The sequence below is a fragment of the Antechinus flavipes genome, chromosome 4 (assembly GCF_016432865.1).
Source record: "Antechinus flavipes isolate AdamAnt ecotype Samford, QLD, Australia chromosome 4, AdamAnt_v2, whole genome shotgun sequence".
Taxonomy (NCBI): domain Eukaryota; kingdom Metazoa; phylum Chordata; class Mammalia; order Dasyuromorphia; family Dasyuridae; genus Antechinus; species Antechinus flavipes.
Window position 1 is genome coordinate 41233566 of NC_067401.1, and position 10435 is coordinate 41244000.

Here is a 10435-nt window from a genome sequence, read left to right on the forward strand (position 1 = left end):
GAATTGGAGTCTCACCATGCTCCCTTTTCCCTGTTCGATGCCTGGACACACTGAATACAATCCGGCCATAGCAGATGGCCATGGCTATCAGAGGTATCAGGAAGAGCCCACAGAAGGTGAAGAGGTTATAGGCGATTTCTTGCCATCGGGCCTTGAAGCTTCCTTTGGTGACACACTGAATGAAGGGGACTGGGCCAGCACGGCGGACAGTATGAAACAGGAACAGCTGAAATGGGTGGAGTACAAAACAAGAGACTTCCACCTTCTTAGGTCATAAGATTCCCCACTGCCACCCCCCTCACCCGACCACACAGGGGCAGTGTTGGTTAGGGCAACAATATCCATGATGCCAATCACAACAGAAACTAGCTGGAGTATAACCATCTATTTAAGAGGCTTGTGTGTGCATAAACTTAGCTGTATTATTTTAATACCATCTGACCCTATGAGGAAGACTTTTTTTTTCTTTTTAGCCATCTAGCCAACAACCCATGGTGCTAATATTCACTGTGTGGACAAAATAAACTCTGTTTGAACAAGAAATATTGTATAAAGGGTGCTGTTCAGAAACCCACTTAAACAGTTGATCTATTCACCAAGATGTTTGAGCAAGAACTTGTCTATTGTAAATATTGAAAGTATTAATAAAAATTGACATTTAAAAAAATGCTGTGTTGGCTTATTTGCATGTTTTTGTTTGGAGACTCCAGGGTTGTTGGCTTTCACCCCAGCAACTGGAAACAAAAGTACCTGCCACTTAAAGGAATGATTTAAGTCATGTTTGGAGGTAGTTTCAGCAGAAAGGGAGGAAATATCACATAGAGGAGGATAGTCAGTAGCTGAAGTGTTATCAATTGCTTGGAACTTTGACCTATTCTGAGCTGACTGGATATGGAGAAGTAGAAAAATGTTAAAGTCATGATGGGACACTGGACCAGGGATCAGAAGACAGAATTTCCATTCTGTCTCTACAAGTTAATATCCAAATTTGTTCAAATGCTAACCCAGCCTCTAACACTTAATTGGCCCCCAGCAAGTCACAACCTCTCTGCCTCAGATGTAAAATGATAATAGCTATAAACGAGTATGTCCATCTCCCCTCCTGCCCATATAAACCTTTGGACAGATCGGAACCTCTCAGATTGTTGAATGTAAAATGAGACCAATACCTGTACCTTCTAGCTCATGGGGTTTAAAAGGAAAGTAAATTGTAAATGGATATGTAATATCAACTTTTTAAAAAATCACCAAATCATTTCCCTCAAAACAACTGAAATAAGTAGCACAAGTTAATAACACTTGCCCATAATCTCAATGGCATAGCTGAGAAGAAAATTAAGAGTTGACTCAGACCAGCAAACTAAAACCTAGGCTATTTACAGGACAGTTCTAGGCATTAAATTATATAATCAATGCGAAAACAAACCTAAAAATGGATTATTCTTTTTTCCCCTGAGCATTTAGTTTTCTTATTCTGCTTTCTGAAAAAGTTCAAAAAATACCCTTAAAAGAGGAAAGAATGGGGAGAGTCAAATGATCAGAGATCTAACCCTTCAATAAGTTGAAAATGAAAACCCACAAGTTTTACAAACTATATTAGTTTCTTCTATAGCTGCCAATGGGTATGTAGAAAATTATTTGGGGTAAATCTGAATGAACTCATGTTTAACCCTTCTCTATGTTCTAAGAGTAGATCAAGGCTCCAAGCAATCCATAGCAACTAGATTTGCCCACTGTCCTAGGATTTTTAGTCTTTCCTCTGCACAATGAACAGATTCATATAATCCTATAGCAGGAAGGGACTTTAGAGACTAGGCTGACTCCTTCATTTTTTAGAGGACGCAATTCAGATCCAGAGATAAAGTGACTTACCCAAAGTCACATCAAGTTAGAAGAAATCTTTCAATACCTGCATAATCCCTTTTGCTGAACCCCCTTCTAAATGTTGCAGGCACCTGGAAACTTAATAAATGTAAGAAAGTAATCATTTTAATTACTTTTAACATGATATACATATTAAACTCTAAAACACCAACACATTTTTAAATGTCAAATTTTATTTAAAAATTACTTTAAAACTTATAGCAAAAAAAAAAAAAAAACCCTCTAACAATTATCCAGGTACCTTGGAACTGACAAAGCATCCCTTTTTGCTATTCTACTTCTACCTCTAAAATTACTATGATTGATTTGTCGATAATTACAGTACATAAGTTTGACTTTATAAAAAAGAAAAAACACTGCTCCTGTTGTAGCAATGGGTTTCTTTACAATTAAGGATTTATTTGGAATGCTGACTATTCAAAAGTAAAGTACTTGTCTTAAAGCCATAATTAGAATTGCTTTCAGTATTCCCATTATCCTTGCAAGATCTGAGATGCCACCTAGTTTCTAGATTTTGGAAATTAGTGACTTTTAATGATTTTGTAGATTTAAATCCCTTTACCGCAGTAAAAATAGCACGTTTAGAATCAGAAAACTTGGATGTTTGTTCAGGCTTTTCATTTATTGGCTGTGTGAACTAGAGGAAATCAACTTAATACTTGTGAGCGTTACTTTCCCTTCTTGTAAAATGGGAAGATTCATTTAGCATGCATTTATTAATAAACATCAAATTCACCACCTAACTCAGTGCTGTTGTGAGATTCAAATAAGTATATAAAGTATTCTCTTAATCTTAAAGTGCAGTAATTGTAAATGAGGTTTTTTTTTCCTTCAGACTACTTCCAAAATGAAGAATCCTAACTTTTTTCTGGTCTGTCCGCAAGTAGAAGCTGGTTAACTAATTTTATTTATTTTAGCTAAAGGGTCTTTTTGCTTTGTTTAGTTTTCCCCCTCCCCCTAAAATTTTAAAGCTCCCAAGTTGATTTAAGATATCTTCAGAAGGGTCTGAAGCATTCAGGTTCAGCTATGCACCATAAATTTGCGTATCAAGATTTCAATTAGCTTCCTTCCTTCACTTCACTTTCTTATTTCTAGCTGCTATAGCCGCTCCTCGTTACCGGCGGAGCTAGAGGGAAAGTGAGAGGAGAAAAAACGGGTTTCCTGAACTCACGCGAAGGTGAGAGAAAAATGATAAACCGACTTGAGCTGATAGACTTTCAAGAGGTGGGCGGGGCAACTCTGCGTGTCAATTTTATGCAAATTGTGTGTAAATAAAAGCTGCGGAGCAAAGAGGCGGTAAGAGATCTTTTCCGCGAGTTCCCGAGGTAGATTAATACCTGGACTCCTTTGGTCACTCACCTGGGGCAGTGCAAGCAGAAAACTAAGCCCCCAGGCCGTCCCCAGCAGCTTTCGCCCACCCCCTCGGGGTCCAAGAGGATGGAGCACAGCAGCCTGGCGGTCAAGTCCAATGACCACAGGCAGAAAAGCAGCGGCGTACATGGCCAGCAGTTTCAGGAACATGAGTATTCGGCAAGCAACATCTCCGGCGAGCCACTGGACCGTGGCATTCCACGCAGCGTCCAGCGGCATGACCACGAAAGTGACCAGTAAGTCTGCAGCGGCTAAGTGGCCAAAAAGTCGGCGGACCGGAGAGGGGCGGAGTCGACTGGATCTCGGCCGTGTCACGGACCACAGCACCGCCAGATTCCCTGCAGCCGATGACAGGAACAGGGCAGCGGTCACTCCTACTCGGACCTTGGCCGCGGTTGAGAAGGTGGGAAGCGCAGACTCCTCCACCTCGACCCCCGTCCCCGCCCAGGCCTCCTCTCCCACAGAAGAGCCCCAGCCTGTGTCATTGCCCGTGGACATAGCTGTAGGGGGAAAGCCGCCAACTCGCGCAGCCCATCCCTTCCAGGCCAGGGGCTGATGCCGGTCATCATGGTCTCCGACGGCATCCGTGGTCAGCCTCCGGGACCCTTTCCATCTTTGCCCCAGGGAGTTGTCGCGTGTCTCGCGCCACCCAGCTTTCCAGAACTCAGGGTCCACTTGTCCGACCCGCAAGGGGCTTCCCGGCTCCGCGGCCAGGACGGGCTGACCCAGAGGCTCTCCGATATCCAGTCCCGGGAATGCAGCTGTACAGCGCCCGCTCCACTGCTGGAGGTCACTGCGGCTGCTGTTCAGCGCGCCAGCCTCTCGAGGCCCCGCCCCCATCCAGCCCCCGCCCCCTCGGTCCCGCCCCTCCCTTCCTGGGAGCAGTACATTTAAAGGCTGCGGCTGCTGCAGGGGCCCCCGGAATCGCTCTGGGAGTCGTTCCCGTCCCAGTGGCGCGGGAGAATCTGTGGGAATGACTGTGACTCCTGTCGTGCTTGACTCTCGGGGAGCAGCCGAAGTGAGGGCGGAGATGCCGGGCCCCGGCAGGTCCCCGCCCGGCATCAGCTCCGAGGGGCGGGGCCTCCGCGCGCTTTGCTTCGCTCCCCAGTTTGTCCCTCGCGCGGTGCCGTCGGGCTCTGCGGAGGTGGGCGTGGGAAGGGGAAAGGATCCTGGGCCCAACCGGGCAGGACGAGGCCACAGAGCCAGTTAGTGGACCTTGGTGCCGCTGGGATGGACGGCTGGGTCCGCTTCAGTGCTCAGAGCCAAGCCCGGGAGCGCCTGTGCAGGTGCGAGCGGGATCCGGTGGCGCGAGCGGGGGCAGACAGCTTTGCGGTCAGCTCGGGCTACGGGGGTCAGAAAGGGTCAGCCCCGGGTACGGAGGCCGGGAGAGACCGACCCCTAAGCGAGTGCGCGGGGCGAGTTGTGAGGGGATGAGTCGTTTCCGCCCGCAGGACAGATGGGGAAACTGAGGCATGGGTTGAGGGGAGGACAGAGACGGGTGGAGATTCCGATAACCAGGCTCCCCTCCGTGGGGGGCTCGGACCCTGCTCGTTGTGTGTGTGTGTGTGGTGTCTGTATGTGTGCGTGTGTATGGGTGGCTGCGCGGCGGGCTTCCATTCGGAACTGCCTGTTCGCTACCGGTCCTACTGTTCGCTGCTGGGCCTGGGGGGAGGGAGGGGGGAGGTGGTCTCGTGCCCATGTGATTCTGGAGGAGTTGGGGGCGGGGAGGAAGAAAGGAGCCGGCTCGGCCGCTGCGCAAGGGGCGGAGCGGGCTTCGGCTCGGGTCGTGGGAGGAGGGCGCCGCAGTCCCGCCCCGCCCCCGGGAGTCCCCAGTGCTACTGCTCTCTCCGCCCGCGGGCTGAGCACTCCCCTGCACCTCTCCATTGGAAGCGGGCTATCCCTCCCACGCCCTGCTTCCAGTGTCCATTTCCTTCTTCGCGACCAGCTCTCCACCCCCTTCCCTGTAACCTTCTCCAGTCCCCAGCCCCACCCCCCTCTCGTCTGCGCCCTGCGGGGCAGAACCGGGAAGCGGGTCGGAGTTGCCCGCCAGCCTCTCCCCACCCCTGCCCCTTTCTCCTTCCCCTAGGGCTGCCCAGTATGCCTGTTCCCTCCTCGGCCACGCGCTGCAGAAACACGGGGCAAGTCCTGAGCTCCAGAAGCAAATCCGGCAGTTGGAGGGCCATCTGAGCCTGGGCCGAAAGCGTGAGTGGCCCGTGCCCTCCTCGGGACAGGGGGACTGCTACCGACTTCCCTTCTCAGCCCCTCCCGGTGTTTTCACCCATGATCTCTTTTTAAATGTTTTATTGAGACTTAAAAAAAAAAATCTTTGTCCCTAAGTGAATTTTTCATACGATTTCCTTGACCAAGCAAAACAAACCATCACCTTCCGTTTTATTCCATTCCACCCTCGCTCAGAATCAGGCGGGCTCCTGTCAGTCCCTGATTAGAGTTTTAAGCTGTTCTGTACAATATGGATGAGGTTGATGTAGATACCAAATGTTGAGGAGTGTAGGCACCAGTTGTTGGGGTTCGGTCAAATCACAGCGGCCGCTCTCGTTGCCAACAGGTAGTTTTGTGATAAGAGATTACGGACAAAATGAAGAGATGAAATAGATTTGGGAGAGCTTATAGTCAGCAAGGAAGGGTTTTTAACCGTGACCATGGAAAAGATAAATTCCCCAGGGGAACTCAGATAACCTGGAGAAAGGGAATATGCCCCAAGGGGATATGCTGTTGGGGGGCAGCCTAAATTCGTAAAGAGTATTTAGCATCCCAAAAGAGGTAGTTAGCTATAGGGGAAAGATACCAACGGGGTTAGGCGGAGATGGCCTAGGCCAAGGGCAGATTTATGGGGGAGTGGCTCTGTAAGGTTGAGGTGCTCCCGGTCAGTGCCCTTCTCTGCTTGCCTTAGGGAGTGCTCTTATCAGTACTTAGGGCTCTCTCTGCCAACCCCACCTAGTTACTCAAGACCTCATCAAATATCATGTCAGTGACCTGACTTTATACTGTCTCAGTTCATGGGAGTCTTCCCAAGTTTGTCTAAATTCTTCATCTTTGATTTTGTTACAGTAAAGTAATGCTTTTTTGAAGTATTACATTCTTAACGTTGAGTTCAGCTATTCTCTCATCAGCAGTCTCATTTTCTTCCATTTTTTTTTTTGCTGCTACAAAAAAGTGCTGTTATAAATATTTTTGTATGAATGGAGTCTTCCCTCTGACTTTGACCTCTTTGGTATGTATATCTAGTCCTGGTATCACTGGATTAAAGGGCACATACGAGTTAGTGACTTGTTTGCTAGAATACCAAATTGTTTTCTCACACAGACCAGTTCAGAGCTCTACCAACAGTAGACTTGTGTGCCTGTCTTTTTACAAACGATTTACCATTTTTGTCTTTTGTCACCTTTGCCACTCTGATTGTGAGATGACCCTATTTTTTAATTAGTCCTTCTTTCTCTTACTAAAGATTTGGAATACATATATTCTTGTTGATAATTTGAATTTCTTCTTTTATAACTGCCTCTTCATATCCTTTGACCACTTATTTGTTGGGTAATGTTCTTCTGTATTTATATCAATTCCCTATTTATCTCCTGTATGCTACTTGTATCAGAGCTTTGTATTGCAAAGATTTTTTTATTCCAGTCAGTAGCTTCTCTTCTACTTTTAGCAATATTGTTCATGCAAAAACTTTTAAGTTTTATGTAATTGGAATGACCTACTTTAACTTTTATGATCACCTTTCTCCCTTGTTTGATTAAAAATGCTCTTCTAGCCATAGCTTTGCTCCCTTGTTCTTGTTTCACAGTCGAGGTGGCAGGAAACAAAGTACAAGCAGGAGATTGGAAGGAGAGGAATGGGGGAGGGGTTAAGCCTCTTAATCAAAGGGAAATGGAGATACCATTAGAGTTTGAGGTTTTCAAAGATGAAGAAACTAAACTTGTCTGCCTCAGCCCTCTGCTTGCCCCTTGCTTTTGTCTAAACATTGCTTGCTCTCTGGCCCACTTGGTCCTCCATCTTGTTTTGTTTGCCCGTGGCTGTCTTGTTCATCTCTCTCCTTATTTGCTGCATGTGCCTCACCTGTCTCATCTGTCCCTTTGCCCTTTTCCCATCCAGTTCTTCGCCTGGGTAACTCAGCAGATGCCCTCGAGTCAGCCAAACGGGCTGTGCATCTGTCAGATGTCGTCCTTCGATTCTGCATCACTGTCAGCCATCTCAATCGAGCCCTGTACTTCGCCTGTGACAATGTCTTGTGGGCTGGAAAGGCTGGGTTGGCACCCCTTGTGGACCAGGAGAAGTGGGCCCAACGTTCATTCAGGTTAGAGACCCCTCTGCCCTTGAACTTCATCTCACTTGGGGACTCTCTAAGACCTTGGGAAATAAGCCTTTGGTAAGAGCTGGCCACCCCAGACACCACATTTCGATTCTTCTACTCTGACACTGTGTGAAGGGGGAAGGTATAGGGAACTGGACTCATGAGTCTGAAGCCTTGGATTCAAATCCTGCTGTGACTGTTACTGACTACAACTGTGTACAAATCACCGGATCTCTTTGAACCACAGCTTCTTCAACTGTAAAAACAGGGACAATAATACTGTTTACTTAAAAGGATTTTTTATGAGATTGAAAAAAGATAATATGTATAAAGTTCTTTTCAATATGAGGCAATGCCTAAAATGTCTACTATTATGAAATATAAGACAGTCGGTTTTATGGCACCTCGAAGTGACCTTGAGTCTGGAAAACTTGGATATGAATGTGGCCTGTGACACACTGGTTGTGTGACCCAGGCTCTGCAGGTTACCACTCAGTGCTTAGGCTGCTCTGTAAGGTAGAAGTTGTAGAGAAGAGGCAGATCTACATTGATCTTCACTACAATGATTTTTTTAAACTGATGAAATCCGAGATTGAGTCAAAAAATGGGGGTAGTGTAGTTTGGTTATGATATTGCCCTTTGCCTTTCATTTCTCACTGTCCCTGTCCTCAATCTCTGGTCTCAATTGTTTCCACATGTCTCCCTTTCACCTTATTCCTTCTCTCTTCTCAGACTTCTAGTTATTAGCCAATGTAGAGACTGAGTGTGGAAGTGCCAGTAAGAATCTCTATTTTTGATATAGCACTGTACCAAATGCTGTTGAATAAGATACAAGAAGGGATGAAGTCCTTCACCTTAAGGTTTTTAATTCAGTTATGTCAACATCTGTTAAAGACCTATAAATTTTGATAGCAGTGAGCCAAATTAGGTGAGATTATTATTGAAGTTTTCTTAATTTGGAGTAAGGTTTTAAAAGTAGAGAGGAACTTGAATTAGTACTGAAAGAGAAAGAAAACATTCCATAATGGGGAAAAGGCATATGTTTAGGGAATTGTCTGATTTGATTTTCTTGCAAATTAAGAGAAGTTTACTACCTGCTCCCTGGGACACTGAGATCTGATTTCCCTCCATCTTACTGATCCTTTCTATCCTGTGCTTCTGTTTCAGGTATTACTTATTTTCCCTCATCATGAATTTGAGCCGTGATGCCTATGAGATTCGACTACTAATGGAGCAGGAGTCTTCGGCTTGTTGGCGTCGACCGAAGGTGTCGACAGCAGGAAACCTGGGAGGTGGCGAATCCGGGGGTGACCCAAGAGGCAGTCTGCCCCATCTGGCCCTGCAGCTTCGGCTTCGAGTTCTTCTCCTCGCCCGGGTGCTACGAGGCCATCCCCCCCTCCTGCTGGATGTGGTCAGAAATACTTGCGATCTCTTCATCCCACTGGACAAGCTGGGCCTGTGGCGTTGTGGCCCTGGAGTTGTGGGGCTCTGTGGTCTGGTGTCTTCCATCTTATCTATCCTTACTCTACTCTGTCCCTGGCTCCGACTCAAGCCCTAAAACCAAAATATTAGGGTGGAAGAGAATCTGAGCCAGGAATGAGGAGAGGGGGCAGGTTCTTTCTGTTGTTCCATTGTCACCCTGTCTTTCCTTTTAGTTACAACTCAAGTTTGGAAAATTACAGATGAAGAGTGGGGGGAAAGGGTGGCCCTTGGATTCAATGGGATAACTCTCTTCCTTTCTTACTGTACTGATTCTTTATGTCTTTTAAGTCTTCTATTTTTAAATTAAATTTTATTTTTTTCAATCAATAAAAATCCTCCTTCTCTCCCTCCCATTCCCCCATTAAGAAAGGGGAAAAAAAAAAAAAAAAAACCACTGTTCCAAACATTGATGGTTATCTTCTTACTGTTTTTCCAGTCTCAGATTTGTTTTGGAAACTCATTAAATTCCTCCTCATTCTCCATCCAGTATTTAGTTATTAGCTATATTTTCCTTGAGGGAAGGAGAGATCCATTATGCCTTAGCCATTTCCCTTTCCGTGCAGAGGATGATGGGCAGATTGAGAGCTTTGGTCTCCTTTTGGTTGGAGAGTGTCCCAACAGCCTCTCCTCCCGGCCCGTTTCCCATGGTGTCACCTTAGCCAGTTGGGTTTTCTCCCTCCTCTGTTATCTCACCTCCCTTTGACTTACCCCTTTCCGTCTTCACTCCTGTGCTCTTGGTAATGGCTTCTGTCTCTCAGCTCTCTTTTATCTCCCTCTCGTGATGCTGTGTTCAGCATCCTATTGTAAATACTGTACAATGAAACTGTAAATAACTTTGGCCAAAGCCCTGCTGGCTGGCCAACTCAAAGGGGAGCAAATTAAAGATGAGTCTTGCTCACTGGCCTTTGGTTTGGTCACTTCTGTAGTCGGGCCCTTTGTGGCCTCTGCTCTGGCCCTGCAGGCTCTCTGTGTTGGTCGGGCACAGGGTTGCAGGCTCGGTGCTAGGGATGCAGAAGGAAGGGGGGAAACTGTGACCGGTTTGTCATCCAGGGCCTCAGCTGGGATAGCCACAGGATGACGAGCCACAGGGAGAACTGGTCCCCTTAGAGCCACCGCTTGCTCCTAAAGCCCTCCCAGTTGATTAATCTACGGAATCAGACCAAGAAGCCACAGCTTGTGACAGAGTGAATCTGCTTGGGGTGGGGAAGCATCGTGGTCCTCCTACCTTCCCTATCCCCGATGAATAAAATCAGCTTGGGGGAGCCTAAGCACCCCCCCAAAGAGAAAGGGAGGGAGAGGCGGGATGAATCTCCGCCAGGCCTTCCTGATGAGGCCGCCAGGGGGCAGCAGGGGAGGCTGCGAAGCTCCCTGTAACGGCCCTTG

At 46.9% G+C, this 10435-nt stretch overlaps 2 protein-coding genes across 2 annotated transcripts; one reads left to right on the top strand and one right to left on the bottom strand.

Annotated features, from left to right (window-relative positions):
• Positions 1-2485: 2485 nt before the first annotated feature.
• Positions 2486-4317, bottom strand: LOC127559163 (uncharacterized). The gene has a single exon (XM_051992828.1). The coding sequence runs from the start codon at positions 4315-4317 to the stop codon at positions 3052-3054; it is 1266 nt and encodes a 421-aa protein (XP_051848788.1). The 3' UTR covers positions 2486-3051.
• Positions 4318-4448: 131 nt separating this feature from the next.
• On the top strand, positions 4449-9953 carry PEX11B (peroxisomal biogenesis factor 11 beta). The gene is made up of 4 exons (XM_051992830.1): positions 4449-4541; positions 5342-5457; positions 7372-7573; positions 8738-9953. Exons 1-4 carry the CDS (start codon positions 4486-4488, stop codon positions 9126-9128), a joined length of 765 nt encoding a protein of 254 aa, XP_051848790.1. The 5' UTR covers positions 4449-4485; the 3' UTR covers positions 9129-9953.
• Positions 9954-10435: the final 482 nt, after the last annotated feature.

Excerpts from the sequence above, each read along its gene's own strand:
- LOC127559163 (XM_051992828.1), bottom strand. The coding sequence starts at position 4,317 with ATGCCGGGCGGGGACCTGCCGGGGCCCGGCATCTCCGCCCTCACTTCG.
- PEX11B (XM_051992830.1), top strand. The coding sequence starts at position 4,486 with ATGGACGGCTGGGTCCGCTTCAGTGCTCAGAGCCAAGCCCGGGAGCGC. Across the intron at positions 4,542-5,341 it reads GCCCGGGAGCGCCTGTGCAG|GGCTGCCCAGTATGCCTGTT; the intron begins GTGCGAGCGGGA and ends TCCTTCCCCTAG. Across the intron at positions 7,574-8,737 it reads TGGGCCCAACGTTCATTCAG|GTATTACTTATTTTCCCTCA; the intron begins GTTAGAGACCCC and ends CTTCTGTTTCAG.